This window comes from Perissodus microlepis, chromosome 1 (assembly GCF_051167445.1).
Source record: "Perissodus microlepis isolate ML-2025 ecotype Zambia chromosome 1, ASM5116744v1, whole genome shotgun sequence".
NCBI lineage: Eukaryota > Metazoa > Chordata > Actinopteri > Cichliformes > Cichlidae > Perissodus > Perissodus microlepis.
The window spans coordinates 2,392,973-2,413,053 of record NC_140461.1 but is presented as its reverse complement, the minus strand read 5'-3'; the positions used below and the strand labels follow the sequence as shown (position 1 = coordinate 2,413,053).

The following is a 20,081-nucleotide window of genomic DNA, read 5'->3' as shown; positions in this document are numbered from 1 at the left end:
CGTCGGGTGTGTACTCGTTCTTTCAGCTCAGCGGCGACTCGAGCTCCGGTTGAATCATCCTGACCGACTCCTGTTACACAAACAGTGAAGCAGATGCCGGAGGTGGGTCGCGGTGCGAGAACGCCATGTTCAGATTAGAAAAAACTGCATTTAGCGCAGTTATTTCACTGTAATAAAGGAAACGAGGCGCAAACAGCCAAGCTAACACGTATCCACCTCACTGATTATCACGCCACATCTCTTCGCCTTGAGGCGACTTTTGTTGTGATTTGGCGCTATATAAATAAAATTGAATTGAATTGAATTCTGTTAAATGTTGCAGTTACAAAACATCAGTTAAATGTTTCAACAGGTGGGGCTGTTTTTTATTCTGCGCAGGGGGAACTTCCTGTTGTCTCCAATGCCTGTCTCCAGAGCTGCGACTCAAATACGCAGACACATCGTAGTCCATCAAACTTGAGACTGAACTTAAAGTGAAGTAAGGCCACAGAGCAGGCGAACCATGAAGAGATTAGAATAAATGAATGAAAACAGGAAACATCATCACCATGTGCGATGATGATCAGAGCTGTGGTGAAAGGTTTGGGGGGGGCTGCTCTTTTTAAGATTTCTTCTCTTTTCTCAGTTGTTTGGAGACGGAGTTCCACGTATGAAGGAGACGACTGCCTTTCTGTTTATTTTCTTTTTGTTTTTGCAAAGAAAGCGAGCCTATAGAGTCCACAAAAGCGAGCCGCAGTCCCAGCAGGTCACCTGATCTCAAGGTCAGCCCACATCACCTGATGGCTCAGGCAACACCCTTGTCCACATCCTGATGGGTGAGCAATTTAAGCTGCTTTATCCTGCCGGGCCACAGTTTCTGCACATTTGCAAGCCCCTTTGCCTTCCAGCGAAGCCTCCTCTGTTCTGTACGAGGAGGTGGTGCTGTCGCTCCACCCGCTCCATCTTTGTATGCATGAGCACGGCGAGGTCCCAGAAAAATGCCAAACAAGTCAAAAAAGAAAAAAAAGCTATGAAGAGGCGTAAAACAAGTAAAGGAGACATTAAGAGTCCATAAAGAGACCCTAAATAGTTCTGACAAAGTGCAAAACAGCAACATTGTATTGATAAAAGACAATGCAGCCACAACAGTTGGCCTCTTCACAGACACAAAACCCCAAATTACAGCCCTTTGTTTCAGCCTGTTCCTCATAGAACAGGGTGGGGTCTGCAGCTGGGGGCCCGCTGCCTCATCATCTGTCTCTGGTTTTCTGGTGTGAATACCAAACGATGCCAGTCTGTCTTTTAACCTGTTTCCTGGTCTTAAAAGTGCTACTATGAGAATATTTTTCACGTCAAACGTGAAAATCAAGAACACACTGATGCTGCTGCTATCACATAAGACAGCTCAGAAAAGTAACAGATAACAGAACCTCAGATGTGAAACTTGGTAAAATAGTTACTTTATGATATCTCTTGACACATTAATATTAGGATAATTAGTGTTTGCACATTAATTTCCTTTACAACTGATATTATGACTGTATGTCTGTGAATTAAAACACATCAACTTTCTCATCTACATTCATGTCAGTTAAATAACTGCAGGCAGCTCCAGAGTACGAGTGCAGCTCTGAGTGTTCCAACAGTTCAGTTTACTTTCTTAATATATGAGCGCTAAAGTTTAAGAAGCAGTGTGGACGTACCTGTGTGCAGACAGCTGTGTGTTCAGGTTCAGTGGTGCTATGAGGGTTTGTTCCTGCTGCACGTTTACTCATTGACAGACTGAACAAACACTCTGCTGTGAGAGCTGCTTAAAGACACACTGCACAAACACTGCACAGGACTCCGGATTCCCCCACAGGAACTGAGACCTGCTTAGCTTAGCTAAGCACAAAGACTGCAAGTGCACATATTCAAAATGTTGCAGTCTTTGCTGAAATCTAAAAATGTGTGATTATTAATGCTAACAAAAATCGGTAATTATTCAGAAATGTGCAGAAAGACTGCAGTTCCTCTAATATCCAACAGAGGCTTCAGCATTATCATAGTTTAATGGGCACTAAACCTACCATCACAGACTGTCTTGTTAAAGATTTTCTGTTCATAGCAGATTCGATTAGAAGGTAAAGCAAATCAACCTGTTTGAAACCTCTATTTTTACAGAGCTACAGGCTAGCAGCTCACTTGCTGCCTCTTTTTCTGCTTTAATGTTTTCATATCTCTGCTTTTTTATTTTTAACACCCTCTGCGTATTTGCTGTTTCACTGCTGATTTACTGATGAACTTTGACCTGCTCTACAGTACAAGTATATGTGAACAGGATGTTCCTCACCTGTCCATGTGGTTCCTCACACATCTGTTATAATCACTGTGTTAAGCATTTACTCTGTGCTGTCAATAATACAGCCACAAATGCTTTCAGAAGTGGCTTTGTTTCATAATTTTAGTGTTCAAACCGAGAATGATATTCTCTCCTGATAGCTGAACGGGGGGTGTGTTTTACATTTTATGGCGTCTTTCTAACCACAGGCAGCTGCGACTGATAAGCTCCATAAAACCGAGATCAAACTGAAACTGGAGCACCAAGAGCAGCTCCACCCGAACTGTGCAACTGACACTTTCTGCTTGACTGGCAGAGTGAGGCCCTTTGAGGACTGTGAGAGGCAGATAACAGCAGCCTTGCTGTTAAAGGACATAAAGTGAATTCACATTATTTTTTCTCTATCGCAGTCTGCATTCAGCTTCCTGTCTGGATGCTGTCATACGTGCATTGTGGTGTTAAAGTCCATAGAAACCCTGTAGTTACTGTAAAATGTCAGCTAAAATTTCATTTTGATAGATAAAGGGAGAATCAGCTTTAGTAAAATATGGGGTGTTGGTAGGTTGGTTTTTAATAACATAAAATAATAATATTCCAATAGAAATCAACATTCTTCCTTGCCCTTAATCAGAAAATGTAAATTTGAGCGTGATAAACATTTATGATTACACTGATTACACTCCAGACAATGATTGTTCATACAAATCGACAGGCTGTAAATTTTAGAGGTACTACAGAAACCGTCCTTTACGCCGACACAAACTGCACGGCTACGCAGGAAAAAAAAATCTGCCTGCTAAACTGAAAGTACTCCAGACCATCAACCACTAAAAACATGTGGCTCAAGTCCTAAAACAAGCAAGAATGAGAATCCTTTGGCAAAAACTACAACAAAACTACAGAAATGCAAACCCTTGGTTCCCAAATGCTTACAGACTGTTGTTAAAGGAAGAACAGTCAACGGTTATCTTAGTATTTTATTATCTTATTATTTTAATCTATTGTATATAGTATCTTATTCTTATTCTATTCCAGTGTTTCTAATTTTTGCTATATAACTTTGCACTGTCCACTTTGGAGGGCGATCGTGGCTCAAGATTTGAGAGTTCGTCTTGTAATCGGAGGGTTGCCGGTTCGAGCCCCGGCTCAGACAGTTTCGGTCGTTTTGTCCTTGGGCAAGACACTTCACCTACCGCCTACTGGTGATGGCGGCCGATGGCGCGATATGGCAGCCTCGCTTCTGTCAATCTGCCCCAGGGCAGCTGTGGGTACAACTGTAGCTGCCTCCACCAGTGTGTGAATGAATAGTGGAATTGTAAAGCGCTTTGAGGGGTCCCGAAAAGCGCTATATAAATGCAATCCATTATTATTATTACTTTCTGCTGTAACAAAACAAATTTCCCACGTGTGGGACTAATAAAGGTTATCTTATCTTATTAAATACAGGTTTTAGATTTATTTTCAATCAAGGCCCCAACCTGGAGCTCAGTGAGGCAACAGTGTACAGCTAACAGATAAACGTACAAACTATAGACAATATTGCTTTATTGCAAACAGAAATTAAAAACTGGTCCCATAATGTTAAATGGTCACTTGATTTTAGTCCTTGTTTAGTAAAATGTAAAAAAGAGAAACCAGAAGAACCAGAAGTTCGGTGCAGGAATATGATGGTCTGCATCACTATCATCTGATGCTAACAAACAACCCAAACCAACAAAAGTAAAGAAATGCTTCCACTGCAGAGTCAGTCCCTCAGAAGAAGAAGAGACTTCCTGTACACAAACTTTTTCCTCTTCTATCGTTGCTCTTTCATCAGCTGTGCCTGAGCCTGCCTCCTCATGGCGAGGGCTGTCAAGGCGCAACACAACGTCAGGCAGGGAAAGGAGGCGCAAGCCAGCAGGAGGCGCTCCTCTCCAAACTCTCTGACCATCGCCGGCCGCCGCCATAGGAAGTCGTGGAACAGCGCTTCCTGCTGGGCCAGTGTGCAGAGTGACAGCAAGATGTGGAAGAGCTGGTGTCCGTGGCCGACGATGTCAAAGCGGCCGGGGGAGAAGCGCTCAGGAACGGGGCAAGAGAAGAAGAAGGCGGATAGCATAAACAGCACCACCTGGTGGAAAAATGACAGAAAGCTTTTTGACAGTAGCACAAAAATATACAAATAAGAACAATTCGTGCAATATTTTTACCCAAAATTACTAACCAGTAATAAATATAACTGTTAGGTCTAATAAATCCATGACTAAAGAAATAAGTAAAAGGAACTACCTGCAAGAAGTGCAATGGTAGTGCAGGGCTGCCTGTCCAGCTGTGGGTGGCAAGACGGTGGGCAACAGGGCTGATGTCCACTAGGTAGGCCACACCCATTGGGATCAGCTGGCAGAGCTTCCTGTGAAGGGGGTATGGACGGCGGAAACGAAGTTTTGCATAGCAGCAGGCGGTGCACGAGAGCCACGCAAGGAGGGCAGCTGCTGGGAGGAAGACCTGAAATCCAAAAACCTGATCAGGACATCTGAACATACCGATGGGACGGAAGACTCAAACACAAACCTTTCTAACCATGTTTTCCCTTCCATCTGAACATCCAGGCATCATTGCAATAAGAAATCCAACTGTCCACAAAGTAATCATCAAACCATTAAATAAGCCAACTACAAAACATCCAAATTGTCCATCCGTGAACAAACCTGTCCAGCCTGCACTGGGTTCATCAGTCCAACATTCACACTATTCAGTCATCTAATAACCCCACTTTCCAATATCCAACAGTCACAGTATTCAGCTATCCAACATCCAATCATTAAACTGTCCAACCACCCAGATCTCCAACCATACAGCTATACCCGTCCAACAATCCAATATCCAATTATCAAATTGTTTACCAATATCATTTACAAACCATCCAGTCATCCAACACCCAGTCACTAAACTGTCCACTCATCACACTATTTAACAGTCCATGAGTCAAACTATTCAACCTCCTAGCTCCAGTTGGGAGGTATATCCAGTTGCATCACTGGATATACAGCCATAACAATATCCAGTGATTCAATAATGCAACATCCAACAATCAAATGAACCAAATTCCCAACCATTAAACCGTCCAGGACTCCATTTATTAAACTATCCAACCATCCAGTCATCCAACAGCCAATCACTGAACTGTGCAACTTTCACACTATTAAAATTCTAACTACCCAACTATCCAACCATCAAGTTCTCCAACTATACAAACATACCAGTATTCAACATCCAACTACCTAGTATCGACTCGTCTAACTGTTTGACCATCACACCATCTAGCAGTCCATGTATCCAACTAGCCAGTCAGCCTGCTCCCCAAAAATACAACCATATCAATATCCAAACATCCAGCCTTCAGACCATTAAGTCATTACACTGTCCTACAATCCATCTATCCAAAATGCAACAATCCAACTGTCCAACAATCACAATATCCAAACACCCAATGTTTATACTATCAAACCATCCAACTATCCATATACTATACAGTCATCTAACTGTCAGGGGGTGAAAGGCTGATATGTGGAAGTGGACATGAAAGCAGACTCAAGGGACAATAGACTAGCAGTTACTAGCAGACGGGCACAGTGGACTGGAGCAAACTGAGGGCACCGTAAGATCAGGCTCCATCTGTAGAAAAAGAGGGGGTTGGTACCCTAGAGAGGCTTCAAAAGGCAAGAGACCTATAGCAGAAGAGAGAAGTGAGTTATAAGTATATTCAGTCCATGAAAGTTGTGAGGACCAGGTAGAAGGGTTGTGGGTGTAACACAGTGAAGAGCAATTTCCAATTGGCTTCGAAAGTTGTGCAAAAATCTTCCAATTGTCTTGTTAATGGTTGAAGAAAGTGACAAGTAAAGCAAGCTGCAGCGGAGTTTAGTTCCAGGAACGGCAAAAACAAACTGGACACACAAGGAAACAGCAGTTAGAATTCAACGAGGCAAATAACAAGAGACGGAAGAGCCAAGTTACAGCCGTAGCTGACGGACTGGCAATGAGACGAAGGGTGAGCTGGTCTTAAATGCCAGCCTGCTGATTGCCACTGATGGATCACTGCTGGATGATAAATGTGGAAATGAGCCTCTGCCCTCATGGGCAGATACTGGAGAACCAGAGCCAGCATGGAGAAACACATCAAAACAGCAGACACTCACTTGGATCATGATAGTTACACAGTATGCAACCACCCAGCCATCACAGTATCCAGCCATCTATCATTCAGTGAAAATACCCAAACATAACACTGTCAGACTATCCAACATGTAACATCCAACTGTCCAACCTCCTGCCTCCATCCAGTCAGTCAGTCAAGACTAAATTTCCACTACCTTACCAGAAAACTACCAGGCCGTCCAAAAAATCAACCAACATTGCAGACGTCCAACAATCAGCCATCAAATATTACCATAGTTCAATATCTGTAAACAAACCTGTCCCAGCATGCTTTGTCTCCAGGCAGTGTTGGAGCTGTACAGGCAGAGAGCCAGAGCACAGCCATACTGATAGACGGCCACGCCCACATAGTCCAGGAAGAATAGTGAGTAATGCGCCTGCTCTGAGTGGGACTGCAACAGGTGAGCGGCAGCACTGCAGGAGGTAACACGATGTTAGTTAAAGCTGCAATATTTAAAATGTTTACATTAAACTTCAAACATCATTCCCAAATCAAATATATAGGAACACTTTCTTATTGTTGGTGACCAAAGAATGAATCACTCACCTGCAGCTGAGGTATGTGACGGCAGAAAGAACATAGAGGACCAGAGGTAGAGAGGAGGCATCCACAGAAAAACCTTCACCTTCAGGACCCTGCAGTCGGAAACCCAGGATTCCCTTAATAGGTCAAAGGTCAGACAACAAGAAGTCAAACAGAATGTCATCATGCAGCAGAAGATCAGGGCGTCTGTAAATATCCTACCCCTCCTCGCATGATGGCGAACACCATGAACCTGAGCACCACGAAGGCGGCAGCCAGCAGGTGGCTCCACACATTCAGTGTCTCATTGTGGATCTGGAACAGGCTGAGGGCGTAACACCGCCACGACATGCCCGTGGGACGGTACCCCGTCAGGATGAAGCGCTCCCGAAACAGAGGGGGAACATCCACGTCTCGGACGGTAGGGGGGTTGGATGGGAGGAGGCGGTGCAGCAGAGGGAGGAAGTTAAGACAGAGCGAGGGATGGGCAAACGACACCTGAGGCATGATGGGAGATGACCCAGCTGGATGAGGAGGAAATGATAAGAAGATTCTGTTCTGTTTGATTACCCCTAAGTGAAAATGAAATTCACACTTCAGTAAATTAAATTACAAATTTATTTGGAAGCCAAAAAGCTGAGAGTATTAGCTGTAAAGCTTATATCCTTGTTATGCTTTTATCTGTTGGGAATTCCAGATTATAAAATGTAAAATAAAAGTTTAATGCTGGGAAATGGCTGTAATTCAGCAGAGATATTTGTCATTAAAATGTCAAATATTTGTAGTTTATCAAACAAATTTTTACCATGAATATACCAGTAAAATGCTCTGAAGTAATTTATTTTAAAACTCAAATTTTCTAAATAAATACATTTCTAAAGGTGATATTAACATGAAATTCTCACCAGATGTAGGTAACAACCCATCCAATGCACACATACAAAGAAATCAAACCACAGATGTCCATAAACTAATTTATGTGTAATAATGCAAAGTGGCACAGGGAAATGGCCTGCATTTATATACCGCTTTACTAGTCCCTAAGGACCCCAAAGCACTTTACATATCCAGTCATCCACCCATTCACACACTGGTGATGGTAGCTACACTGTAGCCACAGCCACCCTGGGGCGCACTGACAGAGGCGAGGCTGCCGGACACTGGCGCCACCGGGCCCTCTGACCACCACCAGTAGGCAACGGGTGAAGTGTCTTGCCCAAGGACACAACGACCAAGACTGTCCAAGCCGGGGCTCGAACCGGTAACCTTCCGATTACAAGGCGAACTCCCAACTCTTGAGCCACGATCGCCCAGGGAAAAAGTATTGAACACATGAAGAAAGGGAGGTTCAAAAAGGCATGGAAAGGGCATCAGCTTCAGAAAATCAGTAATTACTGCAAATTAATATCAGCTGGTTCATTCCCAACTGATGGCCTATAAAAATGGTGTCTCATCACCTAGGTGTCACACAAGTAAAATCTCATGATGGATAAAACCAGTGAGCTCTCTCAACACCTTCACAACTGTATTTTTGTAAAACATACTTAATGGCATTGGATACTTGGCACTTGTGGAGAGCTACAGAAAGACCTGGAATCAACAAGTTCCGTTGTTTCAAAGAAAACAAGTTATGCACTTAACTACCATGGCCTGTATGGACGTTCACCATGCAAGAGTCCATTGCTAAAGAATAAGCACAGCATATCACCCCAAAAACACCAACAGTCAAGTCTGGAAGTGGAAACATTGTGGCGCAGGGCTGTTTTTCAGCATAATGCATTTTTCGGAGCACAAAGCACATTAATCCAAACAAAACTAAGTCAAACTTTACTCAACTCATTCTTCTTGCTTCCTCCACTTCTGAACCATTGATTCATTAATGTTGAATTCTCTGGCAGCTGCTCTATTCCCGTGTTGTTGCAGTATATTAATGACTAACCTCGTATTGTGGATGGATTATCTCAGTTGTTCTCCTGACTGAAGTTTGGCATTTGTCCCTAACCATCGGGAACCCTCGCGTTAATTTTTATCAGGTGGAAAAAAGTTAGCGTTCATCCTCCAGCTTCACTGTGTTTATGTTATGCTAACATAGCTGTGTCGCTAGCGATCACGTAGCACATCATTATATACCAGCTAGCCCAACTTCAGTAACCCTACAAACGTCACTGCTGTTTAGTTTTCTGTCTTCATTTATGTTGGAAGTGATAGCAGAGCTGTACGTTTGAATTTTTTCAGAAATCTCTCAGTCAGAACATGCTATATCAAGTTTAGCAGGAAGCTAGCGAGCTAACTTCCTGCTAACTTCTAACTCCGTTACATTTAATAAATCCTGTTTTCATGGATGCCTGGATGTTAAACTTAATTGTTACACCTGGTAACGCAGCAACGCTGATCATTTTATTAAAGAAGAAAGAATTTAGACAGTTTTTAACTCTCAGTGTTCGTTTGACTTTGGTACCTGAAAGCGGACGGAGTTTTGGACCCAGATTACTCTGCGAGGCTCCTCACTACGGTACCGTAATGCTCCAACAATCCATCAAGCTTTGCAGCTTCGTAGCTTACCAAAGTCGCACTAAAACATTTTTTGACAGATTTTTGAGCGCCGTGTAGCACATAAAATCAGTTTGAGGTCAATAAGCACAACCAGTTCATACATAAGGTGCACCGGATTATAAGGTGCACTGTTGATTTTTGAGAAAATTGAAGGATTTTAAGTGCGCCTTATAGTGCGGTAAATACGGTACTTCATATAAATGAAGGAAGGATGAATGGAAAGATGTACAGAGAAATTCAGGATAAAAATCTGCTGCCATCTGCCAGGATGATGAAGATGAAACGAGGGTGGACGTTTCAGCAGGACGATGATCCCACAGCCAAGGATTCTCTCAGCTGCTTTCAGAGAAAGAAAATAAACCTGCTAGAATGAACCAGCCAATCAGCTGACCTGAATCCAAATGAAAACCTATGGAGAGATCTAAAGTTCATAGCGGGGTCGACAGAACCTTCAGGATTTGAAGACTGTTTGTGTGGAACAATGGACCAAAATCACACCTGAGCAATGCGTGAGACTAGTTTCTCTGTGCAGGAGTTGTTTTGAAGCTGTCATCACCAATACAGGCTTTTGCACGAAGTATTAGATACATTTCAGTAAACTTGTTCAATACTTTTTCCCTATGTTTTTCTAATTAATACACATAACTCAAGTTATGGACATCTATGGTTTGAATTCTTTGCATCTGTGTACTGCATTGTTTCACATCAATAGCAGCTTTAAAAATGTATTTACTTTGAGAATTGGTGAGGTATTCAGTACTTATTTTACCCCGCTGTGCATGAGAGGGAAATAAATGTACAGATAGGTGGCAAATAGATTGAGTTAAAAGCAGTCCAACAGCTTTGATTGGAGCTTGTTCAGCTTCAACAAACTTTGGCTTAAAGATGCTTCAAATGCCTTTTTTCTTTGGAAACACTTAAGCTTCAATCATCTTTGTACAAAGGTCAGAGGTCACAGAATCTGAAGGACAAGAAGGAAATCAAACCTACCTGAGCGTCTCCTGGATGTGAGCTGCTCGCTGCTACGCTGCACAACTTATTTTCTACTCACTTCTATTGTTTTCTGTTCGGGTCTTTGGGCCTGCTGTCAGAGTGTTCAAATCACACACACACACACACACACACACACACACACACACACACACTCCACAATGTGTTCTTGTTTTCAGCTAATTAGGGCTGATTTCAGTCTGAACAAGTTTTTCTCTGCAGAGGATTTCCGACATCATGAGACTCAGCAGTAATGCACACTTCGCTGCAGCGTGCATGCCAATACACCACCAAATCCTCCACACAGTAACGTCACATTTATTCTCTAAATACGTCAGATTAATAAAAGGAAAGATTAGGAACTTTTCTAATTCGTCCAGTGCACATGATGGTAAATTTGGAGACTAATTCAACAAAAAAAATAAAGAGACAAAGCAAAGCAAAATTGTAAACTTCAAGTTTTTTTTCTCTTGTTATTTTAGTTATATTTCCAAATTCTAAATGAAAACTATTCTATTCTATTTTATTCTCTTCTAAAATAATAAAAATGTAAGATGATAAAATATTTAAGAATGTTGGCCAAAACAAAACTGTAAAAGGTAACAAGCTTTGTAGAAGAATTGTGTTTTAAAAAGAGGAGAAAAGCAGTTCTGCTACGCCCACTGGTGGGTGGTGAGAGAACTGCAAGTCCACAACTACATGTTTAATTTGTTTCGTGTTTGATTTGTTTGGTTATATTCACACGCCATCATTCAGAGATCAAGACTGTTCCTGTAATGTTACTGTCAAACGAAGTCATGTCTTTCACTGTACAAAATACATTAAAATGTTATTTTCTGCTTGAACAAAAACGAGTAATCATCCAAACCCAGACTTGAAAACAGCATTTCACACAATCAAACACCGAGTTTTATCTGAACTGAAGCCGTTCTGTGGATTTCTCTATCACAGAGAAAGCAATGTGCATATATTCACTCTGCAGGGATTCCACAAGGCTCTTTGCTCGGACTACTTTTCTTTGCACTTCATATTAACATGTATCTAAATATTAATATTCCAATGTACGCAGATGATGCAGTAGTCTTCACACAATGACACGCTCAAAATCACACATTCTTATGTCTTACAGAGGCACTGACTCAGGTTCAAGAGTGACTTCAAAATCATTAATTTGACTAATTATTGAACAGTGTGTTGTAACAGTCACAATGGTGTGGTGTCTCTTTAAGACAACCCAAGTCGAGGGTTAATGTTGTCATCCGTATGCGCCACTACTCTCTCTGTGATTGTGTGGACATGTGCTTGCACGCTAGTGCATGAGGAGGGACGGATTTTGTTTTACCTCTCCACACACCCTTTTTTTGCAACGTATGGGTTGTACGAACACTGTGCGCTGTTTGTTAAGCTGCAGCCGTTCAACCGGGCTTATATGGTTGACGAAGGGAACGTGTATTAAAGAACACGCTGTGGAATTCCCAAAGCCAGCATGAGTGTGTATTCTTTCGACTATCCTGCTAAGTGTTTTGCCGCCTCCTCTCAACCACTAAACACAACCCGACGTTACAGTGTGATGTTTATGAAACAACTAATGACACTGTAAACAAGTTCAGTTAACTTTGACTCACTTTGGGCTCGGGTGTAACAGTATGACTGAAAATTTCAACAACAATTTAAAATTTAATTTACACAAATCCAAGCACATCAGGCCATTTCCGGGAAAAAAATCGATAAAGGCAATCTCTTAAGCTTCGATCATTTAAAAAACATGGCAGTTTCATGTATAAAGTTTTATATAGACTTTCCCCAATACTTTCAGTTGATTTATTAGGGGGATTGGTGTTAGGGCTGCTGCTAGAGTAGACAGCAAGGGGCCTGATAGGGGAACCAAATGTGAGTAAAATGTGAGGTCAGTAAAGGGGAGTAACTATTTTGGCACTTCTCAGATCGACGCTGCACATACAATGAAAGCTGATCTCAAACAAACCAGACTTGTCATCATTTTTTACTCCACGTAGTTTTTATTTGTTTGTGTGTTTTTTATGTTACCTGCACAGAGATTATAGATAAAAATGAAGAGCTGATTCAAATCTGGCACATCTGATATTAACACGCACTGTGCAGTTTTTAAATAAATACAACAAAAACAGCAAGAATGAAATGACCAGGTTTCAATTAGCTTATTTTTTAGCTCCTTTTATTTCGAAACATTTCTGTTTCCTGGGCTTCACTTCTGATCGGTCTCGGCTCGAACACAGGTGCAGCCGACCGCCACAGAGCGGAACGATGCTTTGTAGCAGCGCCGGCCATTGTGTGAGGTCAGGACCAGAATGTCCTGGTAGACGGGGACTGAGTTCAGGTTGTGTTGGTCCTTCTGTCCCGGGATGGGACTGGAACAAAAGCTGGTACTGCACTCGGCCTCCCAGAGCGTCCTGGGGATTCGGTTTCTGTCCGTGTTTGGCCTGAGTCAACAAACACAGCAACAAGTGAAATGAGACATTTATCAGAGTTGCTTCTGTTTTTACTCATTCAGTCATTTATTCACAAATTCATTCATGAGTTTACTCACGTCCAGTTCCACGGCGACAGAGATCTGCTGTGGATGTCCCCGTTTCCTTCAGTCAAGCTCGTGATCTCGGAGGAGAACGTCAGCGTGGTGTCACATTCAGCTGCAGATTCAGTTTCAACCTCGGAGTGAGCGACCCACAATGCACTGCAACATACCTGAATATACAAGATTACCAACAAGTTACAATCTTGGGTTTTACTAAATGCAACTATTTCAACCATTTTTACATTTTTCTGCATACATATATGTATTTCAGAGCTTTCTGATCATCCTCAGCCTGTTTGAAACATCGTTCAGTGGTTTCAACTTTTAATCTAGTATGAAGAGTACGAACCTCGTAGGAACTCTTAGTGAAGCTCATCTGTGCAAGTTTCTCAGTAAGTTTTTAGTCTGTACTAAAAGCTTAAAATACTAAAAATTATTTGTTTCACAGTTTTAAACTCTGCCTTTTAAAGACTGTTAGAGCGTTTATTCCTCAAAGTCCATTCGTGTGAAAAAGACAGTCTCTCTCACTGTTTCCATGTGAAGCGGAGGGTAAGTATCAGCCAATCAAATGCCCTTCATTAACTGATTAATGACCCGAGGGACCACCTCTATATACAGGTGTATATGTTAACACACTCAATGCCACAATCCCCCCAGGAGCAGACATACCAGCAAATTCACCCTGAGCTCAAACCCAAGAGCTCCATCTCTGACTCTAGAATTAGAAACAGATTGAAGATGCATGGCTGAAAAAGAAAAGAATCAAGCTGCTGCAGTGGTCCAGAGTCCAGAGAGCTGTGCATGAACGAATGGTGCAAACCTCGATGAACTGAAGCAACGCTGTTACCGAGAGTGGACCAAAACTGCTCGGCAGTGATGAGACAGACCGATAGACTCACACAGAGAACAAAGTTCAAATCCAGAGTGAAAATGTGAGAACAACAACAATTATAGATGTAATATCAACACAAACAAGCTCTTTTTAATTAAGTCTATCCGGATTTAATCCATGGTGTTGCCCAGAGGAGCGTCACCCTGAAGCTGGATGGAAATGCTGGGTTGGACTGTTTTAAAGGAGATTCTGTGGATTCTTCAGAAAAAGATGGAAATCAAATCCCAAACCTGACATGCTTCGAGCCTCCATCAGCATCTGTTAACCTGAGCGCGCTGCTGAGAGTCTATAAAAATATCTAAAGACACCCCGGACTTCATCCCTTAAAGGTTATTTTATTATACTTTTTAGTGAGATGATGACAATTTAAGCAACGACAAACTTCATCACTCTAAACGCTGTTTTAACAGGGTTTAAATTTCAAATCTACAGGGTCAAATAAGAACCATGATAAGCACAAAAAAAGACATGATAGTCCATTAAACAGCAGCAGCCGACACAAAACTCAGTTTTAAATATAAATAAACACAGAGTGTCTGCAGGAGGACGATTTCACGGAGAGTTTTAGGACGGGATGAACTATTACGCGTCATGACTGTGTAACTATTAGGTAAAAATACCAAAAACTGTTATAGTTGATTAAATATTATGTTAGCCACACACATTATAATTATTATAAACCCGGTGAGCCGTACAGGAGATTATCTGGAAACGTGAAGTAAAACATTACTTTATTAAAAGCGTTTTCTGACCAGTTTAAATTTACTCACCTGCCTAAAGACCCGCGCTGGGTCCAGTTCTGGAAAGCTTGACACCTGCGCTGCACACCTGACTCTTCTAGAGGCCAGCTAACGACATCTCTAAAAGACTGTTTGGAACTAATTTCTGTTTGCGACACTTTTCATGTCCATCCATTAAATGAACCCAGTAAAACCTTTCAGCCGCTGCTGGTTCTTCCAGTCTGATCAATTTCACAGTCAAACTGCTAAATTTACTTTGCGCTGGAACTTCTCACCAGTCATCCCCAATCTGACCTTTGCGACTATCATCCGTGAGTAATTTCTTGCTTGTAATTTCCAGCAGACTAATATAATCTGGCTTTTCATCTTTCAGTCTCAGTAAACAGATGATCAGAGTGAATAAAGCCGATGCTCACCAGCAGAGTGTAGACGCCGTGCCTCAGCAGCTTCATGATGTTGCTCTGGTCCCGTCCAGCGTCTGTGTGCGACTGCTCTCAGATCAGCACAATTTATGCTGATCAGATGTGATCACGCCTGATCTCTGAGATGATAACAGCTCAAGAAACAAAACGGGAGATTCCTGTTATCTCTGCAGACCATCTGAATCACACGATGAAAGCCTGACAGGCGGTCTGTCAGATGAAAATAACACGTTTGCTGCACTGATAACATCTGTGACAGAAAAACAGGAAAAACGTGTAAAACAGTAGAAGCTGAATTTTATTTTCAGTGTGGCAGATTTGGTCGCATCAATTTAAAGAACAGAATTTGTTTTAATGACAACAGATTCTACTTTTTTTATTTTCTGTAATATAGTGTCCACGGTTTGCATTAAATGTGTTAATAAGTGTACGCTCAGCTTCTCTCTGATGATCTGAGATCATCACTGATTTCTTTATTTGGTCATTTCCTTCAGGCACAGCAAACTCTGGTCTTCCTGCCAAGAATGTAGGTGTTCTCCATACCGTCTACCTGAGCAGAAACTACATATGTTCAATTTTAAGGAGCATTTGCGATCAGAGACGTCCTGAAGTAATTTGTTTGGACAACAGCTCCATCCATTTTCCTCACCTACGATCATGGTGGTGGGGAAAGTTCTCCCAGCTGACAGAGGGCAAAAGATCTCAAACACCTGGAGACAGACGCACCTACAGCCAGTTTACGATCGTTAGTGAGCATGTCTTTGGAGCGTGAGGGGAAACCTGCAGAGCTGCAAGCAGAAGGTTCAGAGCTTCCAACCCTGACCAACACGCCGCTCTGCTCCAGCACACTTATCTTTATCCGGATCAATCGAAATTGATCAAAAAAATTAATCTGATTGCGTTCCTGCACTGCTTTTGCAACTGATGTATCTCAACAGGAAGCAGGTTTCATATCTGCAACATTTATCTAACCTAAATCTAACCAAGTTTATTCTATTTGATAAGGTCCCTCCAGCTTCCAGAAGTGTTTCTGGTCCTTGTTAAATAATGAAATCATCACATGTGAGAACGGAGAGATGACAAATGGTGTTCAGGAAGGTTAGAAAACTGGAAAAGTTGTGTCCGTGGACATGAAACTTCTGCGAGGCTGCGATGTGCTTTCTGAACTTCTGATTTGTAATAAAAAATAAGAAGCAATGTCGTTCAGAAGCTGCTTTTCCACATTAGCGCTGCTTCTCATTGTGGAGAAGGTTTGCTTTACAGATACGTAGAAGACTTGGTTGGCTTTGTGTCGAGGTCTGCAGTCCTGTGGTGTCATCCAGGAGTCCTTTGTTCTTTATCTCCTGCTGACTCTTTCCTCTGAAATAAAAGGCATAAAATCCCCCCAAAAGTGTCTTCAGAGTGCACGCTGCCCTGAATTTTACGATGTTGTTTCGTTAGTAGTTTCTTATCTGTTCGATCCATCATCTACCGTGAGAATTCAGCTCCCCGCGTGGGATCATTCCAGTTTATCTCGTCTTTATCTGCATCTTTTACTGTCAGCGCACCAGCAAAACATCTGATCTAAATATCTGTTTCCTCTTTGATAATCACTGTATCTGTTTATTCTGTAAAGCTAAAGTTGGGTTTTTAATCATCGCGGTGGGAAAAAAGGCTCTGATTATTTCAGTATATAAGATAAGATACAGTAAGGTCCATAAGTATTTGGACAGAGACTTTTTTCTAATTTTGGTTCCGTACAGTACCCCAGTGGAACAACTCAGATGAAGCTGAAATGCAGACTCTTAGCTTTAATTTGGTGGGTTGAAATAAAAAATGTGAGGGAGCTAAAGTAAATCACTTCATTTAGGGCTAAAAGCAATTGGACAAATTAAATAACTGAAAATGAAACGTTCATTTCTAATACTTGGTTGCAAACTCTTTGCTGGTAATGACAACCTGAAGTCTTAAACTCGTGGACATCACCACATGCTGGTTTCCTCCTTTTTAATGCTCTGCCAGGCCTTTACTGCAACCGTCTGTTTGTGGGCCTTTCTGTCTGAAGTTCAGTCTTCAACAAGTGAAATGCGTGTTCAGATTAAGATCAGGTAACTGACTTGGCCATTTGTGAATATTCCACTTCTTTGCTTTAATAAACTCCTGGGTTGCTTTGGCTGTATGTTCTGCGTCATTGTTCATCAGTTTTATGAAACTGCCCAATCGATTTGACTGTATTTGACAGTTTGTCTCTGAACACCTCAGACTTCATTCTGTCCTGTGTCACATTATCATAAACACTAGTGTCCCAGTGTCACTGGCAGCTTTGCACGCCCAAGCCATCACACTGCCTGTGCCGTGTTTTACAGATGATGTGATGTGCTTTAGGTCATGAGCTGCCTTCTTTAGCATGGAAATGATTCTGCGATCATCCACCACTGTTTTCTTCTGTGGGCATCCAGGTCATTTTAGGTCACCAGTGCTTTCTTTCTTTCTCAGGATGTAGGTTTTGCCACTCCTAATATTGTGGCCATTTCTCAAATGTTTTTTTCTGTTTTTGCAGGTTGGCTTGTTTCACCTGCATGGAGAGCTCCTCTGACCGCATGTCGTCTGTTCATACAAAATCTCCCAGATGCAGCCACACCTCAAATCAACTCCAGGCCTTTGATAATGACATAACAAAGGAATTGCCCATGAAACACCCTTTGAGTTAATCGTCCAATTACTTTTGGTCCGTATAGAAAGAGTGTGGCACATGTTAACAACCTGAAACTCTTAAACTCTTCATCCAATTTGAATGTGGATACGCTCATATGAAAGCTGAGAGTCTACACATTATGTCCAGACTTCATTTTTCAATTTGTGAAATGTGCGTTTGTCCTTCATAATTAATTATTTAAAATTCTGTACATTGGTCAAGATAAAGAGAAAAACTTAACGATTAAAATTGGAGTATTTAAAAAAAATATGTATATCTTTTGTAAACCCCGATGTTCATAAAAAATATGTTTTTAATTTGATTTAAAAGCTTGGTATTTAAAAGTGGCCCAATGATTATTTAACCTGTACTGATGTTTACAGATGTTCTTTAAATGCTTGAAGCTTTTGTCCTTCCACAGCTCCAAACCAAAAATGATAAAATAATAATATTAACCAATAATAACTTATTTTTATGGCACTTTTCAAAACACAGAGTTGAAAAGCACTTCGCAGTTCAAATAAAGACACATAATTCATTACACACACACACGCACACACACACACACATGGTTTCAAACTATGGCTAAAAATGACTTTTTCAGCAAATAACAAATAAAGCCTACCTGATTGACTGTTCCACAGTTTGGACGTAACAACCTCCAAAATCACCTCTGATTTTAAAATCAGAGCAGTTCGAAGGACCTGGTTTGATGAGAATCCGGCTGCTTTGAGAAGGTTAGAAGCTCTGCAGTGTGAGCAGGGCCTGTCCATGCAGAGCCTCACATGTTAAGAACAGAATTCTAATCTAATCTTATAATCTCACTGGAAGTCAGTGACGGGATGCAAGGATTGGACTAAAATTTAAGAGGTTAACTGACAGTAAAGGTTTGATTTTTTCAATATTTCTCGGATGAAGGAAAAAAGACTGGGTAACCTTTGATGCGAGTTTCAGGTGCTGATCAAAAATGATACCAAAGTCTTTTGATTTGATGTTATTGGTGAGGCGGCTGATGTACTGACTGACTTCCTTAGAGAATCTGGGCTAAAGGCTCATGTTTGTGGTGTAACCTGAATTATTAAATTACTGCAGAAAAAAACTCATCTGCTGAAAATTTGCTGATCAGTACGAGTGGAATTTTTTTTGTGTCATTTTCATTTTTTTCTTCTTATTTTGTAAACTTGTCGGTTTTATGTTTTTCATTAATAACAACAACAACAACAATGATAATAACAATCATAAACATAATCATAATAGCAATAATATATTACACTCCATGTCCTGCATTTGGGTCCTCTTAAAAACTCTCATGATGAGAGTGACTGTGCAGGCCGGCACAGCTGTGCCAGATGTTTTATGTTTAACACATGAACCATGTTTTCACCAAGGAGAACCAGCTCATCAAATTCAACCCTCTGAAAAACTGCAGCAAAGTCATAATTGTTAGATTTTCCATAAAATCGCTTCGCGATGAGTGAAAAGCTGCCGGGCGGCGTTTCTCAGTGACATGCTACTACTTCAGTTCACCTGATATTTAAACAGGATAATAAACACTGAGATGCTCTGCACGCTCTGCAGAAGAGAGAAAACAAGCCAGCACCAGTATGACGTCCACAATCACACCTACATGACCATTAATCTTTGATTAAATGACTGTAGCACCTCCCACGCAACAATTAAATGAGTCATTCATTAGTCTGAAATTGACTCAAACAAACAGTGATGCCTCTCCTTGTTCTGGTGACCAAATGCATCTGTTATGGTAAAAACACAGCAACGTGAATCTACGGTGAGAGAAGATCGAAGAAATCAACACAAACCGCAGACGCTGCAGTAACACAGTTTAACCACAAGGGTACCGCAGTCCTGAGGACTTTCAGCTTCTGGAGGAAACTTCAGGTTTAACTTCGTGTTTCTCTGTTATGAAAGTGGTTTCATCTCCATAGTAACACTGCTGACCTAACCATAGAGATCAACGCACATGAAACTGCTGCCTACTGAAAATACTGTCACCATTCCCGGAAGACGTTGTGGAGCCTCAGTGCGTCAGTAGCATGAGGTCAGATTAGTAAAGACAGATCAAAGTGCTCGTCTTCCTCTAATGATCGACCAGGAAACACGGATCATATTAAAAAAAACTGCATTCTTCCTGCTTTTTTCTCGTTTCTTGTGCACTTTCAAAACGTGTTATTGTTCTACACCTGAACAGAGTATGAATATTATTATTACTGATGTCTGCATGTTTG

The 20,081-nt window shown here is 41.5% G+C and overlaps 2 protein-coding genes across 2 annotated transcripts; both read right to left on the bottom strand.

Annotated features, from left to right (window-relative positions):
* Positions 1 to 3,880: 3,880 nt before the first annotated feature.
* Positions 3,881 to 7,520, bottom strand: LOC146393104 (membrane progestin receptor beta-like). The gene is made up of 5 exons (XM_084926386.1): positions 7,236 to 7,520; positions 7,038 to 7,150; positions 6,748 to 6,904; positions 4,565 to 4,780; positions 3,881 to 4,406 (listed from the first exon to the last, which is right to left on the bottom strand). The coding sequence occupies exons 1-5, from the start codon at positions 7,518 to 7,520 to the stop codon at positions 4,095 to 4,097; spliced, it is 1,083 nt and encodes a 360-aa protein (XP_084782512.1). The 3' UTR covers positions 3,881 to 4,094.
* A 5,047-nt stretch (positions 7,521 to 12,567) lies between these two features.
* il17a/f2 (interleukin 17a/f2) lies at positions 12,568 to 15,279 on the bottom strand. The gene is made up of 3 exons (XM_084924539.1): positions 15,156 to 15,279; positions 13,123 to 13,277; positions 12,568 to 13,015 (listed from the first exon to the last, which is right to left on the bottom strand). Exons 1-3 carry the CDS (start codon positions 15,189 to 15,191, stop codon positions 12,781 to 12,783), a joined length of 426 nt encoding a protein of 141 aa, XP_084780665.1. The 5' UTR covers positions 15,192 to 15,279; the 3' UTR covers positions 12,568 to 12,780.
* Positions 15,280 to 20,081: the final 4,802 nt, after the last annotated feature.

What these genes read in the sequence shown, in the direction of transcription:
- il17a/f2 (XM_084924539.1), bottom strand. Translation starts at nt 15,191, where the DNA reads ATGAAGCTGCTGAGGCACGGCGTCTACACTCTGCTG. An exon ending in ACGGCGTCTACACTCTGCTG is followed by an intron (nt 13,278 to 15,155) that starts GTGAGCATCGGC and finishes TTGTATATTCAG; the next exon opens with GTATGTTGCAGTGCATTGTG. An exon ending in CTGTCGCCGTGGAACTGGAC is followed by an intron (nt 13,016 to 13,122) that starts GTGAGTAAACTC and finishes TTGTTGACTCAG; the next exon opens with GCCAAACACGGACAGAAACC.
- LOC146393104 (XM_084926386.1), bottom strand. Translation starts at nt 7,520, where the DNA reads ATGCCTCAGGTGTCGTTTGCCCATCCCTCGCTCTGTCTTAACTTCCTC. An exon ending in TCGCCATCATGCGAGGAGGG is followed by an intron (nt 7,151 to 7,235) that starts GTAGGATATTTA and finishes TGACCTATTAAG; the next exon opens with GGAATCCTGGGTTTCCGACT. An exon ending in GACAAAGCATGCTGGGACAG is followed by an intron (nt 4,781 to 6,747) that starts GTTTGTTTACAG and finishes TTTGGATTTCAG; the next exon opens with GTCTTCCTCCCAGCAGCTGC.